The sequence below is a fragment of the Heterodontus francisci genome, chromosome 3 (genome assembly GCF_036365525.1).
Source record: "Heterodontus francisci isolate sHetFra1 chromosome 3, sHetFra1.hap1, whole genome shotgun sequence".
In the NCBI taxonomy this organism is placed as follows: domain Eukaryota; kingdom Metazoa; phylum Chordata; class Chondrichthyes; order Heterodontiformes; family Heterodontidae; genus Heterodontus; species Heterodontus francisci.
The window spans coordinates 161,807,692-161,830,536 of record NC_090373.1 but is presented as its reverse complement, the minus strand read 5'-3'; the positions used below and the strand labels follow the sequence as shown (position 1 = coordinate 161,830,536).

General features: G+C 40.1%; 1 protein-coding gene across 2 annotated transcripts in view; it reads left to right on the top strand.

Annotated features, from left to right (window-relative positions):
- Positions 1-19,653, top strand: part of cd164 (CD164 molecule, sialomucin) — a 29,157-nt gene extending 9,504 nt beyond the window's left edge. The window contains exons 3-7 of one of the 2 annotated variants that reach the window (XM_068027203.1): positions 7,738-7,806; positions 10,807-10,863; positions 11,032-11,094; positions 13,210-13,263; positions 17,055-19,653. In XM_068027203.1, the coding sequence (XP_067883304.1) occupies positions 7,738-7,806; positions 10,807-10,863; positions 11,032-11,094; positions 13,210-13,263; positions 17,055-17,221 (410 nt within the window). In that variant the 3' untranslated portion in view covers positions 17,222-19,653. The remainder of the gene's footprint in view (positions 1-7,737; positions 7,807-10,806; positions 10,864-11,031; positions 11,095-13,209; positions 13,264-17,054) is intronic. The other variant, XM_068027204.1, reaches the window with a different exon arrangement.
- The last annotated feature ends 3,192 nt before the right edge of the window (positions 19,654-22,845 follow it).

Below are 22,845 nucleotides of genomic sequence, written 5' to 3'. Positions count from 1 at the left end.
ATAGTTCTGGAGCCTGAGTCTGCAGCACTACAGATAGGTTGTTGGGGCCTTTTCAGTATCGAGTAAGCCAATGCTATTTCTTGATCATGTGGAGTGAATCAGATTGGCAGAAGATGTCTGTGATGGAGATCTCGGGAGAAAGCCGAGATGGGTTATCCATTTGGCACTTCTCTGAAATGATTGCAAATTCTTCAGCCTTGTATTTTGCACTTGCATGCTGACCTCTGCCATCATTTGAGGATGTTTGTGGAGCCTCCTCCTCCAGTTAGCTTTATTGTCCACTGTTGGGTGTGGCAGGACCATAGAACTCTGATCTGGTCTTTTGGTTGTGGGATTGCTTAGTTGTCTGTGTGCTGCTTCCACATGCATATCGTCCAGTGTTGTAGTTTCACCAGGTTGCCACCTCATTTTTAGCTAAATCTAGAATGCTCTTTATATACTATCTTGAGCTTGATACTTAAAGTTGTTACAACCGAGGTGGAAGGAGTGCACTGTTCTAGTCTCACTTCTCCACAGGTCACAACATGTATTTAAATTTTCCCACTTACTGATCCAGTCGACCATATACTCCTCTTCCCAGAATAAAACACACCAACCAGGTTTCTTTAATCAACAAAATTATCAGTTTATTAAAATCTTAACCTGTAATTAAGTAAAACATACACACAATTGAAATATTAAAGCCCCTTATTTATCATAGCCCCTCACACGCACACATGTACGCTGGTTAACCAGAAAAAAGGGATTTTTGTTTATAGCGCTATTGCAAAGAAAACAAGGAAAAAATAAACACTTGGGCTGAAAAGAAGGTATGGAAAGATGTCCTTTGTTTTGGTTTGGCATCCCAAATACATATAGACAGCTGTCACTGGGATCTTCCTAGAACAATTCTTTCCAGGAGATTGTTGAAGATCAGTTTGAGTAGGCATTTTAGAAATGCAGCTACAGAGGCTTCAGATACTACTTGCAGCAGAAATGTGGCAACAAAGGTTTCAGTTCCCACGCATTCGATGCACAGGGTTTCTTCAGATATAGTTGGAAATAGGAAACTGATACTGGAAATATAGGATTTCTTTTCAAGGGAAAGATGAGCTGGGTGGTCTTCTGGTAGGCAAAAACCAACTGTTTTTTGTATCCGTTCAAATTGAAACTAAAAAATTCCAGAAATCAAGCCTCCTGACTGCTATAAATCTTGACCTATCAATTCTTTGTAAACATCTCCCCAAGTCAAAAACTGCCTGCTGGGTGATTATTCGCAGACAGGTGCCTTCTTGCCTTCAAGACTTGTTTACAGCCAAGTCCAGGAACCTTCTGGTGACTTTTTATTTAGAAAAAAATACAAAGTTCAGCATCTCCAAGATTCCAGATGAATCGATGCCCATAATTCAGCTGTAACTCCATAAAACATATTTTACAAAAAAGAAATAGAAGTACACTTGTAACAAAGTACCCTCTTGTTTGGTTCATGCCTGTACCCAAGTTTGCTGTCTGTGCTGCAGTGCCTTTTCAGCACCAGCAGTAAGGCCACAGTTGCTGCATCTTAAGTTCCATCTTATGACTACCATTTTAGGTCAGCTATGGCTCAGTTGGTAGCACTCTCACTTCTGGGTCACAAGGTTCTTAGTTCAAGTCCCATTCCAGGGCTTGAGCACAAAAATAAAGGTTGATACTCCAATGCAGTACTGAGGGAGTGCTGCACAGTTGGAGGTGCTATCTTTTGGATGAGAAGTTAAACAGACCCCATCTCCTTGCTCGAGTGGATGTAAAATATCCCATAGCAGTATTTCAAAGAGCAGGTGAGTTATCCCTGGTGTCCTGACCAATATTTATTTATCCCTCAATCAACGTTACAAAAAACAGATTTTTTTGGTCATTATCACATTGCTGTTTGTGGGAGTTCACTGGGTGTAAACTGGCTGCATTACAACAGTGACTACACTTCAAAAAGTACTTTATTGGCTGTAAAGTGCTTTAAGATGCCTGGTAGTCATAAAAGGTGCTATATAAATGCAAAATGGCTTGGAGTAGCTTTACTAAATGGGTTACCCAGCAGTAAACTTATGACTACTCGCACAAGAAACTTGCGATGCATTTGGAAGTTATGAATTAATCCAAATGCTCATGTTAAGTAGAAAGTTTAGTATCACAACTGTTCTATATTATAAAAAGTCTTTGGGGAGTATTGCTCAAATGAATCTTGTATCCTTCACGTTTCTTTCAATAGTGCTTTTCCTTGCTACACAGTATGGAAATGAACCTTATCTTTATGGTAGGGTAGCCTGAAGTGACCAGCCTAGACATGAGTTTTCCCTCACACTTTTAATAGAGCATTACCAGCGGAGGTGGTAGACGCGAACACGATAGCGTCTTTTAAGATGTATCTAGACAGATACATGAATGGACAGGAAGTAGAGATACAGACCCTTAGAAAATAGGCGACAGGTTTAGATAGAGGATTTGGATCGGCGTAGGCTTGGAGGGCCGAAGGGCCTGTTCCTGTGCTGTAATGTTCTTTGTTCTTTCTCCTTTAACAGTGTTAAAGATGCACCTTACACCACACAGACTGCAACAAAATCAAGAAGATGGCTCACCACCAACTTCAAGGACTATTCGGGATGGGCAATAAATGCTGGCCTTGCTAGTGACACCCACACCCCGTGAATGAAATTCAAACTATTTTAATGGAGGAGCTAAGCTAATTAAAATAATTGGAATAACATCTTGGATAATGTCTTTGGGTACAGTAGTGTAGTTATGGTGCAAGAAATCCAGAGCATGAGAGTTTAAATCCCTGGATGAAGGATTTGAATTCAATTTTAGTAAATGTGACCATGAAACTTCTGGATGGTTGTTTCAAAAACCCAACTCGTTCACTTTGGAGACAACTGTAGCTCTCAACAACAACGTAATTGTATAGTGCTTGAAACATAAACTGTCCCAGGAATGCATTAAATAGGATTTGCCACTGAGCCACTTAATGATATTAGGGCAAATTTACCAAGCTTTTGGTCAGAGGTAGGATTTATGGAATGTCTTAAAGGAGGAGAAAGAGGTAAAGAGGCGGTGAGGTTTATGGAGGGACTTCTAGCATTTGGGACCTGGGCAGCTGAAGGCACAGCCAGTAACGGAGCAATTAAAAGTAGTGATGCTCAAGGCATTAGATGAGCTCAGATACCTGAGGCTTTAGGGGCTGGAGGAGATGAGAGAGGGAGGGGTGAGGCAATTGAGGAATTTGAAAACGAGATCATTTGTAAAATTGAGGCATTGCTTAACTGGGAGCTACTGTTGGTCAATGAGCATGGGTGATGGGTAAATAGGACTTGGCGCAAGTAAGGATGCAGGTAGCAGAGTTTTGGATGAACAAGCTTAGAGGAAAGAACCTGGCAGTGCATTGAAAAGTCAAGTCTAGAGGTAACAAAGGCATTGATGAGCGTGTCCGCAGCAGAAGCGTTGAGGCAGGGGAAGAGACACACGATGTTACGGAGGTGGAAATACAGTCTTGGTGATGGTGCGGATATGTGGTTGGAAGCTCATCTCCGTTAAATATGACACCAAGATTACAAACCGATTAGTTTAACCGTAGATAGTTGCCAAGGAGAGGGATGGAGTTGGTAGGTAAGGACTGGAGTTTGTGGTGGGGATAATGGCTTCAATCTTCCCAATTGGAGAAAATTTCTGCTCGTTTTATACTGGATGTCAGACGAGCAGGGTGCCGTCAGTGTACATGGGAAACATCAAAAAATAGGAGCAGGAGTAGACCATTTGGCCCTTCGAGCCTGCTCCGCCATTCAATACAATCATGGCTGATCATTCAAACTCAATAACCTGTTCCTGCTTTCTCCCCGTATCCCTTGATCCCATTAGCCCTAAGAACTATATCTAAATCTATCTTGAATATATTTAATGATTTGGCCTCCACTGCTTTCCGTGTTAGAGAATTCCACAGATTCACCACGCTCTGGGTGAAGAAATCTCTCCTTATCTCGGTCATAAATGGCTTACCCCTTATCCTTAGACTGTGACCTCTGGTCCTGGACTCCCCCGCCATTGGGAACATCCTTCCTGCATCAAGTCTGTCAAGTTCTGTTAGAATATTGTAGGTTTCAATGAGATCCCCTCTCATTCTTCAAAACTCTAGCGAATACAAGCCTAATTGACCCAAACTCTCTTCAGACGTTAGTTCTGCCATCCCAGGAATTAGTCTGGTGAACCTTCGCTGCACTCCCTCCTTCCTCAGATAAGGAGACCAAAACTGCGCGCACTACTCCAGATGTGGTCTCACCAAGACCTTGTATAATTGCAGCAAGACATCCTTGCACCTGTACTCTAATCCTCTTGCTTTGAAGGCCAACATACCATTTACCTCCTTAACTGCCTGCTGCACCTGCATGCTTACTTTCAGCGACTGATACACAAGGACACCCAGGTCTCGCTGCGCCTCCCCCTTTTCCAATCTATTGCCGTTCAGATAACCTGCCTTTCTGTTTTTGCTACAAAAGTGGATAATCTCACATTTATCCACATTATACTGCATCTGCCATGTATTTGCCCACTCACTCAACCTGTCCAAATCACACTGGAGCTTCTCTGAATCCTCCTCATAGATCACACTCCCACCCAGCTTTGTTGTCTGCAAACTTAGATATATTAAATTTAAATCCCTCGTCTATATCATTAATACAACATATTGTGAATAGCTGGGGTCCTCGCACTGATCCCTGCGGTACCCCACTAGTCATTGCCAACCAGTTCTCTATCCATGTTAGTACCTTACCCCCAATCCTATGTGCTTTAAATTTGCAAGCTAATCTGTTATGTGGGACCTAATCAAAAGACTTTTGAAAGTCCAAATACGCCACATCCACTAATTCTCCCTGGATTCTATTCTACTAGTTATATCCTCAAACAAATTCCACTAGATTTATCAAGCATGACTTACCATTCGTAAATTCATGTTGACTTTGTCTGATCCTGTCATTGTTTTCCAAGTGCTCTGCTATTACATCTTTTATAATGGACTCTAGCTTTTTCCCCACTACTGATGTCAGGCTATCTGGTCTATAATTCCCTGTTTTCTCTCTACCTCCTTTTTTAAATAGTGGGGTTACATTAGCTACCTCCAATCTGTTCGAACTGCTCCAGAGTCTATAGAATTTTGAAAAATGACAAGCAATGCATCTACTATTTCTAGGGCCACTTCTTTAAGTACTCTGTAAAAGCTAATGTTATGTTTTTGGATGATATATACAGACTAGGAGCAGGAATAGGCTATTCGGCCCCTCAGGCTTGCTATGCTATTCTAGAAGATCATGGGTGATCTGTTTGAGGAATCAACTCCCATTTTCCAGCCTACCCCCGATACCCTTTGACTCCCTTGTTTGTAAGAATCTGTCTACCTCTGCCTTAAAAACATTCAATTACCCTGCCTCCACTGCTCTCCGAGGAAGAGAGGTGTCACCAAGAGGAAGCATGTAGATGAGAAATAGCAGAGGATGCTTGCATCACACCAGAGGTAATAGTACAGGACAGGAAAAGAAGCCGTTGCAGTTGGTAGTCTGGCTACGATTTAAATAGATGAGAATGGAGCCAGGCAAATGTTGTCCCATCCAGCCGTGACAGGCATTGGAGGAGGATGATGTGGTCAACCATGTCAAAAGCTGCAGACAAGTTGAGAAGGATGAGGAGAAATAGTTTACCTTTGTCACAGTTACATAGTATATAATTTGTGCCTTTTGGTAAGAGCCATTTTGGTACTGTAGCAGGTTGGAAACCTGATTGGAGGGATTCAAAGAGATCTGGGGAAAGATGAGCATTGGGAGGTGACAACACATTCAAGGACTCTGGAGAGGAAAGGGAGGTTGAACATGGGATGGTAGTTCACTTTGGAGATAATTTCAGCTCAAGGGAAAATGGATAATTTAAGAGGAAATTTGCTGTCTTTATCTAATTTGGCCTTTGAGAGTTTTGGCCTACACTAACGTGGTTGACTCTTAAACTGCTTTCTGAAGTGGTTTAGCAAATCACTCTATCAAACAGCTACAGGACTAGTCCAGTAAAAGGATTACCACCACTTTGTTGGGGTAAATAGAGATGCCTATAAATTTCAGCCTTGCCACCTATGTCTTTTAAACTGCAGTTGTTAGTGCAGTAATGCACAGCCCCCTATCTTTTGTATAGGGCTTGGATCTGTGGGGGGAAAAAAATGGCGGATAAGTTCTGCAGTAAGTGGAAAATTCAACTTAGTTGAAATTGCTAGGAATCCTGACTGCTATTCTGCCATTCAGATTTCTATGCAATGCTTTTTTTTTTAAAGGCTCCAGTTGGAATTGATCCAAATTGTGTTAAAACATGGAATGTTTTGCCACAGAATAGCTGAGACCGAGGTCTCATTATCAACTTTTTTTCTTAAGAGGGAAAATACAGGGCTATAAGGAGCTAGCAGAGTGATGGGCTTAGTTTGGATTGCTGTAACACAAAGCTAGCACAGACACTACGAAATAAAAGCAAAATGCTGTTGATGCTGGAAATCTGAAATAAAAACAAGAAATGCTGGAAAACGTAGCAAGTCAGGCAGCATCTGTGGAGAGAGAAGCAGCGTTAACGTATCGGGTCAGTGACTCATCAGAACTGGCAAATGTTAGAAATGTAATGGGTTTTAAGCAAATAAAGCAGGGGTGGGGCAAGAGGTAACAAAAGGTAAGGTGTTGATAGGACAAAGGATTAGAGAATAACTGACCAGAAGGTCATGGAGCAAAGGCAAACAGTATGTTAATGGTGTGTTGAAAAACAAAGCGTTAGTGCAGAGAGGGTGTTAATTGACAGAAAAATTAACAGCCCTGGCCTAAATCACAAACATAAAAAAAAAAGAATGGGTAGGCACATGGTTTAAACAAAATGATGAAACAAATTAAAATGAAATAAAGAACTAAAAGTAAAATGGGGGGCCTGTCATGCTCTGAAATTATTGAACTTGATGTTCAGTCCGGCAGGCTGTAGCATGCCCAATCGGTAATTGAGATACTGTTCCTTGAGCTTGCAATGTTCACTGGAACACTGCCACAAGCCCAGGACAGATGTGGGCATGGAAGCGGGGGTAGGGGATGTGTTGAAATGGCCAGCAACCGGAAGCTCGGTCGTGCTTTCGGACTGAGCGGAGGTTCAGCAAAGTGGTCACCCAATCTGCGTTTGGTCTCCCCAGTATAGAGGAGACCACATTGTGAGCAATGAATACAGTATACTACATTGAAAGAAGTACAAGTAAATCGCTGCTTCACCTGAAAGGAATGTTTGGCGCCTTGGATAGTGAGGAGAGAGGAGGTAAAGGGGCAGGTGTTAAACCTCCTGCAATTGCATAGGAAGGGGACAAAGTTTTTGGGGCTAATGGAGTGGACCAGGGTGTTGCAGAGGAAGCGATCCCTTCGGAATGCTGACTGGAGGGGAAGATGCGTTTGGTAGTAGCATCACGCTGAACGTGGTGGAAATGCTGGAATATGATCCTTTGGATGTGGAGGCTGATGGGGTCGAAAGCAAGGACAAAGGAACCCTGTCACCCTTCTGGGAGGGGAAGGGGTGAGGGTAGAGTTGTGGAAAATGGGCAGGACGCGGTCGGCCCTGTCGAGCACAGTGGGGGGGAATCCTCAGTTGAAAAAAGGAAGACATATCAGACACTGAGCTTTTTGTTTTAAACTTCTGTGTTCTATGTTTAGTTGATAACTGACCTATTTTAATGTTTTCCAGGTGATGGAAAATGTAGCAACTCAAATATAACAACAAACTGCACAATGCTGAATGAGACTATGTGTGAAGGTGAGAGCAACATACAGTTCAGTAAATTTGCATTGAAATGTGCAACTTTCTAATGGCTGTAATTCTGAGGCAATTTGGGGTAGCTCTTTTTTTACCAAAACACAATGCCGGTTGGATGCCTCTTGTTCCAAATTTGCTAATTGTATTCCTTTTTATAAAATGGAAAAATAAATTTATAAAAATACACTTGATAGAAGTGAAAATTTAGAAGCAAAATGGAGACGGCAGTATTCAGATGAAAAACAAAGCTCCAAATATCATTGGATGCATAAGTTTATAATTGGTACTAGCAAGAGAAAATTAGTGTTCGGAGTTTTTATGAATCAATTACACTACATTAGTAAACTAATTAAAGACTGCAATATTATTAGAACTGAAGGTTGATGGGTTTTAAAAATGATACCTGTTGTGATTTAGATGGTTTATCTAATCTTGAGGGGGGGGGGGGGCGCGAGTGTCTGTATTTGCATGAGGGTTGCCGTAGTAAAACACTGTAATTAAGAATATACTAGAGCACTAGTGTCAACATGAATTGTGTTGAGACTCCCTGTATGTTAAATTACTAAGTATAGTCCTCTTTGTCATACCATAGATGTTTAATATGCAGTATTAACTAAGCTAAAGTCACCTTGATTAGAAATGAAGCAGTTGGTATGTGTTTGCTTCAAACTCTTTACTTGTGTTTCCAATCTAGAAATATGGCATTGGAGGCTATTCTCTAAAATAAGTAAACATTATTCAGTGATAAATCTGATCAATTCTAGTTGAAGTATTGTGTTTTTTAAAAACTTTGGGTCTGAATTTTTACCCAGATCCAGAAAGGACTGTTTAACATGTAGGTTAGGCACTGTCACAGCTGCACACAGTAGCAGCATGCAACTCTGGGACACAAACTTTTACCTTGATTGGACCTACAGTCACCAGACCTGTCATGGCAGACTGTGTTTTTTGACAATCCAAGGGTTACTATCAGCCGCTAGATCTCCTGCGCGCACGTCAGTGCAAGGTGCATGTCATGTTTGAGTCAGTAAAACTGGTTGTCTCCAGTGAGTCTCTTCATTTAAATCACTTGCATTTTGATTTTATTTTTGATTAATTTATATAAAATGCAAAATGATGAATTCTGGGTTATACTTGTATAATATCTCTCCAAACATCTTTGCCATTTACTTGCCAATTACAGTTGTAATGGAGTTTAAACTTTCTTGATGCAGGTTAGATCCAATGGTAAATTTGATTTTAAAAATTGCTCTTTGTATTGGTGTCAACTGAAATTATTTTACAGCTCTGACCATGGCATTAAGCCCAATTTGCCTCCACGGGAATGAAAATTTGGTGCTTTGCATATAGTGAAGTGGTGACTGGACCTTGCTTGAGCATTGTTTCAGCTGGAACCATTTTGTTTTCTTGAGATGCCTAAAATTATACCTAGAAATAACCTGTATTCTGACTTGCCTTCATATTTTAATTCAAACTTTTGAGAACCTGCCATTCTTGAGCTAGCTCCCAGCATTAGTGTTACATCTGATTTGTTTAGCCCTGTGGCAGAGTCTGACCCTGTTTAAATTAAAAGCATGGACTACTGGTTCCTGAAATCCAAATTAAAAGAACAATGCATGGGAATTGGGTGTTGTAATAGACTAGACACTGGCCTTTAACCTCTGGGTTCAGATTCAGCCCACACTTGGGGGATGAAAATTTCCTCTGGCTGCTATTTGTAATGAGATTGAATGGAGGCTGTCCAAACTCAGTTTATAGTTTTAGTTGAAATGCACATAAAACTGCCTTTAATTTTACCCCTTCTCCACCCTGCTGCGGGGAGAATTGCCACACTGAATTTCCACTCTAGGGTGTTCCATCAAGGCACTGTGGTTGTGAAAAACACTATAAATGTAGGTTTTTAGTTCAATAAAAGATTGCAACTGTCAGTTTCCCCAAGTTGTTGAAATACTGGTGCTGGAGGCATGTAGCCCACTGCCAGTTGCCCCCACTGCAGCTATCTAACGTAATCCATTTCCTTGGACTTTGTTTTTCTTAATCTATCCTCCTTTTGTGTCTAGTCTTAAGAGTTTATGCTTCCTTAGTACTGAATCATTGATCTGTGGAAATCCCTTTCCCTATTTATCCTTTCATAATATAGAACTTTCCTGTTTTCCCTCTTTCCACCACCCCCACCCAACTGTTTGTGCTTTAGTGTATACTATGCTAAAATTTATTTGTACCCATATCCTCTCAAAGGATACAAAGAATGAGTAAGTTAATGGTGTACTTTTTTCCATGACTGCAGTATTTTTACAATGTAATGTCCATAAGTCTGTACTGCTGTTTCCCAAATCACTTCTTTATATGAAACAACCTTTTTGTATTCAGTGTCCCTATTCCAATTCATTTGGCCTTTTTTGCATTTTCAGTCCTGCTTTAAAGAACTAATTATTTGTTACTAATCTGAAAATATTAGGTTACAGAGGGTGTACTTTATGCTTTTGGGCATCTACATTCTACATTTACTGTGTAGATTGTATTTCCATTCTCTTGCCCCCGCCCTCGAATGTATTTCCCATTTATATATGTTGAATTACACTTGCAACATATCTACCTACTTCCCTAATTACTATCTGCATTCTGTCAGTTTGCTATATTCCCAAATCTCTCATTCATTTGCTCCTACACACTCTCTGTTCTTAGCCATTCCTCCATCCACCTTGTTGCTTTATCTTTACCGCAGATCCTCATTTTTGGGTGGTTTGCCAGATAAAGGTACAAGCCCTGTTAACCCCATCTCTTGGGGTTCATCTTAGATAGAAGGCAGCTGATGTAAATTTGCCTTCAGAGTGGGAAACTGGATTTTTAAAAAAATATATATTTTTAACCATGAAAATATCAGTATATTGTAATTTTGAATTGTGTAGATGTGGCTTGTACTGTGTGATGCAATCTGTTCAGGACTTGACCTGATACAAGTTATATTGGCTACTTTTAAATGCTGTTCTTGTCCCTCAGCCCCTGCAACTGCAACTCCTACTTCAACGACCAATTCTTCAAACTCTTCTGCTTCAGGTAATCAGTGCATCTGATGGGTTTTTGTAGGTAACTGTAATCCTACATCAATCCTAGGAGACTAGTTTTAAATTGTGTAAATGACTTGTACTGTGTGATGCAATCTGTTGAGGACTTAACCTGATACAAGTTGTATCGGTTACTTTAAATGCTGTTCTTGTCCCTCAGCCCCTACAAATGCAACTGCAGCTCCAACTCCTACTTCAACTACCAATTCTTCAAACTCTTCAGGTAATCAGAGAATCTGATGGCTTTCTGTGGATTAACTATGATCCTTTGTCTGATTTTTATTGAGATATTGACTGGAAGGATAGCCTTGTAATAAAAACAGAAAATGCTGGGAATACTCAAGACTGTAGTATTTGTGGGAAGAGAAACTGAGTTAAAGTTTCAGGTTGATGACCTTTATCAGAACAGACCTGACTATTTGCAGCATTTTTTTTATTTCAGATTTCCAGCATCTGTAGTATTTTGTTCAATTTACATTACCATTCTGGTCACTGAAGAACAGTAGTTGCATTTTAACCTGTGGATAGGTGAAATTTTTATTGAACTGTTTTTGTGCCTCACTGGAGATTATTTGTCCAAGATGAGGTTCATTGGTAGAAATTATTTTTACTGTAACTTTTTTGCTGGGGATGATGCTGAGCAACGAAAGAGGCTGGTGGGATCAGTTTGTTAGATCGAGCACTGAGAAAATTAGTTAGCCTGCCATGCTGGTCTCTATAGATACTGCTAACTAAATGTTTTATAAAACTGGTGTCCAATCTGGTTATAATCAATTGGAGAGCTGATCCCTGTCTGTCTGTGAAAATAAAGTGCGAGGCAGTCTGTCTTTGGAGATCAGCAGAGCGATGATCAGGTCCAGTTCAGGTGTCAAGACGCAAGTACCTTTTTGAATTGTGTCTTGGGCATTCCCGATAGGCAGAGATCAAGAAAGAAAAGCAGTGCTGCATAGTGGAAATCAAGCAAAAAGTTGGAAACACTCAGCAGGCTAGCCAACAGACAAATCTGTTCTTAGAACTAGAAAATATTACAGATGAACTATATTTTCTGAAATAACTGAATGCAGGGAAGGAGAAAAAATGTACCCCTGCACAGACAATGTATGATCTGCAAAGTGCTCAATAGAGAGTATGAGGAAATTAATTTGGCATAAGACATTAGGCATAATCACATTTTAAAAAAACGAGATAGATTATGTATGAATAGTTAAAAGGGTGGAGTTAAACAGTACAAAGGAAGCATGAAAAACTAGCAAAGTGGGGCAGAAGGAAGCCGGTCAGTATTAAGGATGCAAAGCATCCTGTCAGTACAGTGTCTCATTGCCAAGCACCAGTCCATTACTTGCCCTCCCTTCTGGCCTCATTCCCTGAAAAGGTCAATACTTGATGCCTGACCTGAATGTTTCCAGAAGTTTGTTTTTGTTGATCAGGAAGGCACCAGTTTCAAACCCTTAGTTTGTGCTAAGTTGGTTTCTGTGCTGTACTGGTGGTGGGGACACAGTTGGCCTCAGCACCATTAATTAGGGTGGGGAAACATCAGCAAAGTCTTTTGGTCCTGATCAGTTACAAGTGATTCCTGCTGAACAATGTGTGGGGATGTCGGGCTAATGTTGGGCTTGATTTAAGAGAACCTTTTGGTCAAAATAGATATTGGTACTCCTCGTCCCAGGTTCACGAGAAGAATTGTCACAGTGTTAATGGAGGGATGATGATGCCTGTGAGAGTAGCTTCCAACGTGTCACTACCTTTGGGCAAGGTGGGGAAACTAGAAAGCAATATTTCTCCTGACCCAACGTGGCCCTTGAACATGGGCCAAGTGAAAAATAAATATATAATAAAATTTCCCTTCCCTGTGTTTGGTGTTTTTTAAATACTATTCATCTCCAATATTTTCTAGTTGTAAATGGAAAAATTTTCAGGGCTATAGAGGAAGGAGCCAGGGAGTGGGGTGATGCATTACTCTTTCAAAGAGCCAATATGATTAGCCAATTAGCCTCCTTCAATGCTGTATCTTGAGTTGCTAGGCATTGATGCATGAGACAATAATATCATAGGCTCAAGTTGCTTTGTTTTGGTATTGCCCAATACAGATTCAGCCTTTTTAAAATCTCTTCCCCCTTTTTTCTCCGCCCCCCTCCCCCCCCCACCTCAAGCAGATGTTGCTATAAGCACCTTGCTGCTCCAGTACATAGCCATAAGCAGAAGGCTGGCTGACTGTTAATATCCAGTCCCACTGTGACACATTTAGAATTTTTTTTGAAGTGACTTGTGACCATGTAATGGTGTATAATTTATCGTGTTTATTCTGTTAACCACCTTCTGTTATGATTTGCCTGCACAGCTCCTTCCATTCTGGTGAGCACTTTGGTTACTCTGGCACCTACTACTGTGACAGGTAAATGTGAAGCCATGTAGCATGTTCTGAAATTAACTAGTTTGGAGGTCAAAATATCATATCCCCAGCGATATCCCTGTGAATTTATACTGGAGCAAGTAGTACCAAAGGAAACATATATTTTAAAAGGCAATCCATGGATGTTTGCAATGAAAATTAGAGGGTCTAATGGTGTAACAACTCAGTGAACCTGAGGAGATGGTCAGAATCTTGCAACTTCCTTGATGAATAATCCAAACCAAAATTGACACCAAGCTAATGGGGAGATATAGGTGCCCAAAACTCGGCACAATGTTAGTGTTTTCTTTATCGCGCACTCTATAATACATTATTTCATCAAAAAAATTGCATTTTGGACCTGCCTTTTACAAATTTGTGCTGGTGGTCTGCGATCAATATGTGGAGGACTAACGTTATACATTTTTTAAAAAGGGAGGGATAGCCCAGTTACAGGCCAGTGAGCCCAACTTCGGTGGTGGGCAAATCATTGGAAAAAAATTGAGATACAATATAAATTTGCATTGAGACAGGTTAATCATGGACAATCAGCAAGGATTTGTTAAGGAAAGGTCACATCTGACAGAATTGATGGAATATTTGAGGCAGTAACCAGGGGGATCAGTGAGGGTAGCACATTTGTAGTTCACATGGATTTTAACAGGCTTGACAAAGTAGCATGTGGCAGACTGGTGAGAAAATAAAAAGCTCGGATCCAGGGCAAAATGGCAAGTTGGATCCAAAATTGGATTAGTGGCAGGAAGCAAAGGGTAATGAATGTCAGGTGTTTTTGTGACTGGAAGGTTATTTCCATAAGAATTCTGCAGGACTCCATACTGACTCCTTGCTGTTCATAGTATGCATCAATGACTAGCTTAAATGTAGAGGGCATGATTAAAAAATTTGCAGATGATATGAAAATTGGCTGTGGGGTGGATAGTGTGAAAGAAAGCTGGACACTGTAGGAAAATATCAATGAACTAGGGCGGCATAGTGGCGCAGTGGTTAGCACCGCAGCCTCACAGCTCCAGGGACCCGGGTTCGATTCCGGGTACTGCCTGTGTGGAGTTTGCAAGTTCTCCCTGTGTCTGTGTGGGTTTTCTCCGGGTGCTCCGGTTTCCTCCCACAAGCCAAAAGACTTGCAGGTTGATAGGTAAATTGGCCATTATAAATTGTCACTAGTATAGGTAGGTGGTAGGGAAATGTAGGGACAGGTGGGGATGTTTGGTAGGAATATGGGATTAGTGTAGGATTAGTATAAATGGGTGGTTGATGTTCGGCACAGACTCGGTGGGCCGAAGGGCCTGTTTCAGTGCTGTATCTCTAATCTAAAAACTATTCAGTTGGGTGGAAAAATAGTAAATGGAGAAGTGAGGTAGTGCATTTGGGGAGGTCAAATAAGGCAAGGCAATACACAAATGTAGAGGAACAGGGACCTTGGAGTGCATGTCCACAGATCCTGAAGGTGGCTGGACTTGTAGATAAGGTAATCAAGAAAGCATACAGGATACTTTCCTTTATTGGCCAAGGCATAGAGTACAAGAATGGGGAGTTTGTGCTAGAACTATATAAAACACTAGTTAGACCACAGCTGGAGTACTGCATACAATTCTGATCACTGAATTCTGAGAAGGATGTGATTGCACTAGAGAGGGCACAGAGATCTCCAGGATGTTACAAGGAATGGAAAATTTTTGCTTTGAGGAAAGATTGGATAGGCTTGGGTTTATTTTCTTTGGAACAAAGGAAGTTGAGCTGAAGTTTAATTGAGGGGCCTAGACAGTGGATAGGAAGCTATGTTACTACAACTCATGTTTATAAGTGAGTTAGAAGCTTATCCACTACTAATGCTAGGTTGACTGGTCTGTAGTTACCAGGTTGTTGTTTTCATCCTCCTTGAGCCGAGGTGTTAGGAATCCACTAGTCCGCTGGCACAACTTTTGTGTCCTAGGAGGTTTGAAAGAGTGTGGCCAGTGCCTCTGCTATTTCCTCCTTGACTTCTCTGAGCATTCAAAGTTGCATGCTGTCAGAGGCTTTTTCACCAAGTTCGCCCAGTTCTTTTTGTTGTCTGTAGTTATCTGAACTCTTCTATTTTATCCTTTTGTTACTGCTGCTACATATATCAGTAAAATCTAAGACAGAGTACTCATTTTGCATCCCTACCACTCGTTTTTCATTTCAAATCTGCCCTCCCTTTAGCTACTTTTTAGAAACCGTTTACAATTTGCCTTGTTCCAACATACATAAATGACAGACTGGTAAAGACAAACTGATCCATCTAGCCTGTGCCATATCGTTGTGATGCCTTATGACAACCACTGCCCTCCAACCGTTGCAAGTCAGATGCACTCTACTCATCTGGAGACATAATCGTCTCCTAGGAGAGGTGGGGGGAAAAATGAAGATCCATGCCAATTAGGGGGAGACTAATCTGGAAAATTCACCACCAGTTTCTGTAGGCAATCAAAACTAGTCTGGATAACATTGATGCTTATTTAAACAACTATAAATTATCCCTCATTTGCTGTTAGCTTTTGTAATCATTTTTGCTTCTCGTAGATTTTTTTAAAAATCAAATTGATTTTTTCCCTTCATCTTTGACTTTCCTTTTGAAGTTTGACATTGAACCAGTCTTGGTCCATGTGCTACTAAAACCTTTATCTATGAGGGTCTCATAGACTTGACTACTCCAATGCTCACCTAGCTAACCTACCATTGTCTTCCTTCCATAAACATGAGCTCATTCAAACTGTCAATATCCTATAGCTGCATCGAGTCCCACACATCAATCACTTCTGGATACTAATGACCTCAAGGGATATGAAGATGGTGTGGGAAGGTGGTGTTGAGGTAGATGATCAGCCATGATCTAATTAAATGGCAGAGCAGGCTCGAAGGGCTAAATGGCCTACTCCTGCTCCTATGTTCTGTTCTTGGTGATCTACACTATTTCCTGGACTCCTCCTTCTTTAAATCTCCATGGTCTCTCCCTTCCTTGGCTCCAACTTAAATCCAGTGCTGCAACATCCTCCATAACTCTGTTCCTCTAACTGGCTTTTTGTGCATCACCTCACTATTGCTGGTTGTGCCTTCAGCCACCTTGGCCTCATACTTTCAAACTCCCTCCCTAAACCACCTTTAAAGCCATCTCTTTGACCAAATGTTTGCTCACCTGTTTTAATATCTCTACTTTTGACTCAGCATTCATTTCATCATTAATTGCTGAAAGATCTTGAATATTTATTTCTACGTTGAAGATGCTACACAAATGCAAGTTGTTGTAATAGTTGATCACTGTTAACCTCTGTCCCTTTCCCTGCTTGCCACCTTAATTTCCTCAATCAGCAATGTGTCTTTCTTTGTTGTACCAAAATATGGACATACTGTAGAAATCCCGCCCTCTCCAGTTACTTTACCGCAGTCTATCTTTACATAATGTTGACCATTATTATAACTTCTGAATAGTTCTCAATTTCTTTATGATAGATAAATAATTCCCTTATTACTGAATTCTAAAAGTCCCCTTTCGCACTAACTACTATATGAATCATTTAGTACTGTAGTGGAATCTTTTGCTACCGCAGCTGCTTTGTTACTTAGTCTCTTGGGGAGCCGGTTGGCCACTTGTGTTTCTCTCATTGAGACATACATGATGCCAACTCCTCTTTGATCATTTAAAGGAGACTGCATAATGACCATGCCTTGAATAGACTACTTGTACCTTAATTATGTTCAGTTTTACAAGTATGCAGAGTTTGGTTTTAAAGCTAATATGTATATTGTATTTGCTACAGGTACAACTAATGGGACGACTCTAGTACCACCTCAGCCACACAAAAAATCTACATTTGATGCAGCAAGTTTCATTGGGGGAATTGTGCTTGTGCTTGGATTGCAAGCTGTAATCTTTTTCGCTGTGAAGTTCTGCAAAACCAAGGATAGGAACTACCACACGCTCTAAGCACCTCACTGTTTGACCACAGTGACTCGGCTGTTGCTTACATTGTTGGTCCACTCTGTAGGTTAAGTTTCAGGAGATAACGCACCACTCTTTAGAATTAGCCATATCTTAATGGTGTACACGGTTTAACTTTTTTGATTTTGGTTTTGACTTGTCGTTATTTGTTGAACAGGCCTGTAACCTTTAATAGACCCAAACTTTATTTAATACTGGGCACATGGATTTATTTGGGGGAGGGAAATCAGCCATGCCTTAAATAAATGTGGCCTTATTCCTGCTAAAGTTTTGGCCTTGGAATAGTGGCCTTCAAACAAACTAGAGTTCTGTATTTGTGGAAGTATTTTCTCTTTAGATTTTTCAGTGTTAAAAATGGTTGATTTGTAATCTAGAGCTGCCAACTGGGCTGATTGCTGGGATAATTAACAGTATGTAAATGATTTTTAGTGAATGTTCCAAACTGAATTTATATTTTTGAATAGTTTGCACTAGATCCAGACTTCGGCCGCTTTGTTTACATCTGCCGAATTAACGCACTCCACTTTCAGTACAGTGTATGTGATCGTGGTTGTATGCCATGCACGAATGGATTGTAAATTTGAAAGCATGTTACCCACTTTTGTTTGAAATTCATCAATGGTGATTTGGAGGTTTCACTTGGTTCCAGTATTTTCCTTTGCCGTTGGCCCTTGTGAAATACTGCATGTTATGGTACGTTGAAGATTTTTGCTTTGTTGGCAATAGTATCTGCATTCTATTTACCTGTTTATGTAAAGTGGAAGAAAAGGGCAGATTGTATGTAGAAGGATTTTATTTTCTTTCTGAGCAGTTGTCACTAAAGTTGGTAGCTTAGTGACCTTAATGTGAAGAATTTAACATCTTAGCTTGAAATTGTTCTGTTGATGTGAAGATTGGAAGACAATCATTTCAGATTAAATTTTTAAATCTTGAAGTGTAGTATAATATTGCTGTTTAATTCTGGGGTTGGTGAAGTGCTTTTATATCTTGTAAATGATTTGATCAGTTGCGTAAAATAACTTCACAGTAATTACTTTCAGGTTAGAGCAGTATGCTCTTGTACATCTTGGAAATGAAAGTAATTGAAACTTGAATGGTAACCAGCAAAGTTACTGCATTCGGGAAAAGTGGTGGTGTATGAAATTATTGGCCTGAGGCAGATGATTTGAATATGGACAAATTGATTGTCCTATTTTTCAGTTGATGACCAGAGGGATATTTTTCTTTTTGAATTACAAGATATACTCTAGTCTAACTGACCCTCCGTTCCTCTCCCCTCGTCCTATGTGTACACAAACTGTGGTTTTCATAAATTTGCAAAGCATCATTAAAAGCTCAGAAAATCATGCCCCAGCAGCATCTACTCTGAAGTGGGTGTATAGTGACTGGTTCCCAGAGTTAAAACTGACAAAAACTGAAGTTCTGAAAATACCACATTGTTGTCCTCCCTCACCCCAGCCTCTTAATGATAAACTACATAGAAATGACACCTGTTGCATGTTTAATGTAGCAGGGGTGCTGCTTAGTTGGCCACCAATATTTGTGTAACCTGAGTAGTTTCTGGAATGCTTCAGACAAGCAGTGCTAGCTAAATAGTACATTTCTTGCATAACAGATGGTTCTGTTTCTGTGACTTGTAGAATATTAAAATCTGCTTAAAAAAACCAAACAAATCTTGTAATACCTAAGCTTAATGCCCTTCAAGAGCTCTAACTTGTCTTTGTGTATGCATTATCTTTGTCCCATTACCAAACTTGCATTTGTTTTGTGTTTGTCATCTGAAACCAAAGGGACTGTCTGTCATTTTGTTCTTTGTACAGTTACATACACCTTTGCAGCTTCATTGCATTAAACTGTAACTTAAAAGTTTTAGTCAAACTGCAGTGTATATATGTGAACTTGGCAACCCACTTGGGTGTACCAAAAGACTAAATTACATTGAGCTGTGAGGGGCCTTTATGGCAATCCGTTTTTCACCTGCTTTAATGTATTGCACTGAAATGTTCACTGCACCTACACGCCGTGTACAGTACTTTGTAGTTGTATCTGCAGATTGTATTACTGTCCTCTAGATTCAGATGCTCAAAATTTGCACTACATCTAGGCGAATTGTGAATTGAATTCAGGTTAAAGTGCCTTAAAGGATACCTTGCAAGCCATTGACTTGAAGTATGGCCAAAAATGTAATTGGGAGGGCAGGGGGAGATGAGAAAGAGGAAGTTAATTTTGTATGTTTTAGAAGTGTTTTGTTCAGAACTCTGCTGCCTTCACTTGCCAAAGTGTGATGTAATATTTAAAAGCTGCAGCTCTTCTGGATGCCTGCTTTACCTGTAACATTGTGACATGTTTTTACACCCCACAATATCTCATTGAGAACAGAATGTGTAACCATACCAACCAATAAATTTCATGTTTTACTTGTTTGTGTTTTTTTGGAGTTATTTATTGAATGCTTTTTGTTGAGCTTAGTCATTGTTCTAGAAGTAGAACTGGTTCAGTGTGTAAATGCAGAGTGTATTTTGACCCACATAGCAAGGTCCTAATTCTGTTGTTTTTTGCTGGGGGGGTTCTGTGTCTGTGTTTTTGGTCAGACACTGCAGTGAATTAAGTTTACTTTTAATGGAAGTATGTGTAGTAGGGGTAAGAATGAAATTTGGCTTTATTGATATCCCCATAGTTCGATAACCTGATAACACTCGTCTAGGTTCAAACATAAAGAAAGCCATTCTGTTTATATATTTTTTTTTTAAAAAGGCTAGTGCTTCCTGTGGAACCAAACCCTAGCACAAGCTTGTGTTTTCAGGACATTGGAGTTGGAAGGTAAGGAGAAAAGAAATTGGATGGTTACAAATGTCACTAGGAGACAGATTTTCACACTTGGTTCCCATCAGAAGCTAATTAGTTGTAAACTGTTACAAGTACTGATAGTCTCCTGCAAATAACAAATTCCGTTTCCGTTGGAGTCAGCAGAAATTTAGCTGATATAATGGTTTATTTGTGCCAATCTCCACCCTATAAACTCAGTCCCATCACATTTTTATTTGGATGCTTAATTCCAATGCAGATTTCCACATACTTTTTGGAAAAAGTCTGCTTGGTGTTCACAGAACAGTCTGGACTACTGCACAGAAAAAAAACAACCTGGCTTACAGCAAAAAAATGGCTAGGCAGCCAGAACTCCCACAATCCATTTTCTCCAAATATTAGAAACAAAATTTGGATCAATTCAGTTGTGAACGCTTACTGCAATAAATTTTGTCTGGAATTGATCAATCTTAATGTGATTTATAAGCTGTTAAACATTCCAAAATTAGCCTGCAGTGAACATAATGTGGGTGGGGAAGAGAAGTTTAGTGTCTTTGATATAGTTTGACAGGAAGGAGAAAAAGTGGGGTTAGATCCTGAACTGTAGTGAAGATAACATGTACACCATTAATAATGACTTTGTTATCCAAAAAAAACCCAAAGTGGGCGGTGCAGTGGTTAGCACTACAGCTCCAGCGACCCGGGTTCAGTTTTGGGTACTGCCTGTGCGGAGTTTGCACGTTCTCCTTGTGACCCCGTGGGTTTCCTGCGGGTGCTCTGGTTTCCTTCCAAAGACTTGAAGGTTGATAGGTAAATTGGCCATTGTAAATTGCCCCGAGTGTAGGTAGGTGATAGGAGAATGGTGGGGATGTAGTAGGGAATATGGGATTAATGTAGGATTAGTATAAATGGATGGTTGTTGGTCAGCACAGACTCAGTGGGCCGAAGAGCCTGTTGCAGTGCTGTATCTCTCTATGACTATAATTTCACTTTTTAAATCTCCAGCATTTCTGCTTTTATTTCTCAGTGCAACTTGTCTCCCTGGCATGTCTCCCAATTATTTCTGATTTGATCTGAAGTCTTGCAGCTCCAGAAGAAGATCGTGATGACTCGGTTCCTCCAGTTCTGGCAATGTTTCCACCACCTTGTTATGCAGTCTGCTTGGTACCTTTTTAAATATATCACACAGACAACATAGATTGTCAGACCTTGCTAAAACCTGTGTAGAATGTCATTTAACATTATGACCAGGACCTTCAAAGACCAGTGGGCATAAAATGATTAACAAATGCCTTTATCTACTTAATTGTTCTTGATAACAGTTTCAAAGCAGTTTTTGTTCCCTGGAGCCATTTAAGTGTCACCTATGTAATGTGGGACATAGTGGATTCACATGTAGGACTAACTACATTAATCGTGCTATTTTATCATTTCCCTACCCCCACCCCAGTATGTTTAATGGGCCCTACAGGAATACCTGTTCTCTAATTAATAATGAGAAATGTAACGTGTTCAATTTTTATGCTATTAAGTGGAAGATCTAGGGTAATCATTTCTAATTCACAAGAGAGGTAACTGATTTACTTGGAGATCTGGCTGGAATGGATTGTAGCTATCTGTAATCAGGTACTCCACTGTCCCTGAGTTGCAGAGAAACTGTTTGCAGTCAATTTTCCAGAGTGTCTCCAGTCTAATGTAAAGCCCACTATCTATAAATCCATATAATGGTTAACATTGCTGCAAAAGTATTATATACCATTTCAGTAAGTAATGCATATTTACCACACAAATGATATGAACAAGTTGGCTGATCGGGAATTCAAATTGGATTCATTGTGGGTCTGTGATCTTGAATTCAATATAAATGTGATTTCAATTGAGTTTCGTGCTTAAGCATTTTGTTCACAAAAAAACTGGGTCCCCAATATATGCATTATAATTAAACTTCTATTCATCTTTTGGCACAGCTATTTTTTCTTTTGTAGGATGTACTTAGCAAACATCCAACTACAAACCTTGCTGTTTGAATCATCGCATATTGCAACCTAAATGTAAACTTTTACATGTTTATTGATTTGAAGCCATATGAATAGATTGGTCCTGCTTGATCATGATGATGAAAGCTGACCATCTTTGAATACAGCAGTGTATAGTCAATCAATATAACTCCGTAGCTTTCACCACCAGTCACTGTATTTAAGTGGACTCTTCTATAAGGATACTGATGGCAGTCATGTTTTGGGAATTGATTTATTGGATCTCTGTTGAAGGATCCATAAATTTCCATTACACACTTATTTCTGTTATGTTTCATGTCTCAATATTAAATAATTTATTGACTTGATTATAGGAAAGGAAAAAGTAAAATGTAAAAGTGAAGTGTTAAACTCTAGCCAGAATTCTTCATTCGAGAGGTGAAAGTGGAGCCTGTGTCCCAGATATTTTTCATAAATGTACCTTTTCGAAACAGTTACCGCACAGAGGCCATGAAGCTCATGTCTGCGCTAGCTGAAAAAAAAAACTAGTTGCCCATTCTAATCCCACCTTCCAGCACTTGGTCGTAGCCTTGCAAGTTACAGCACTTCAGGTGCAGGTCCAGGTACCTTTTTTTAAATGAGTTGAGAGTTTGCCTCCACCACTGTTCCTGGCAGTGAATTCCAAATACCCACTACCCTCAGATGAGCAAGTTTTTCCTCGTCCCCTCTAATCCTTCTACCAATCAGCTTAAATTGGTGCCCCTTGGTAATTGACCCCTCTGCTCGGGGAAACAGGTCATTTCTGTCTGTCTAGGCCACTCATAATTT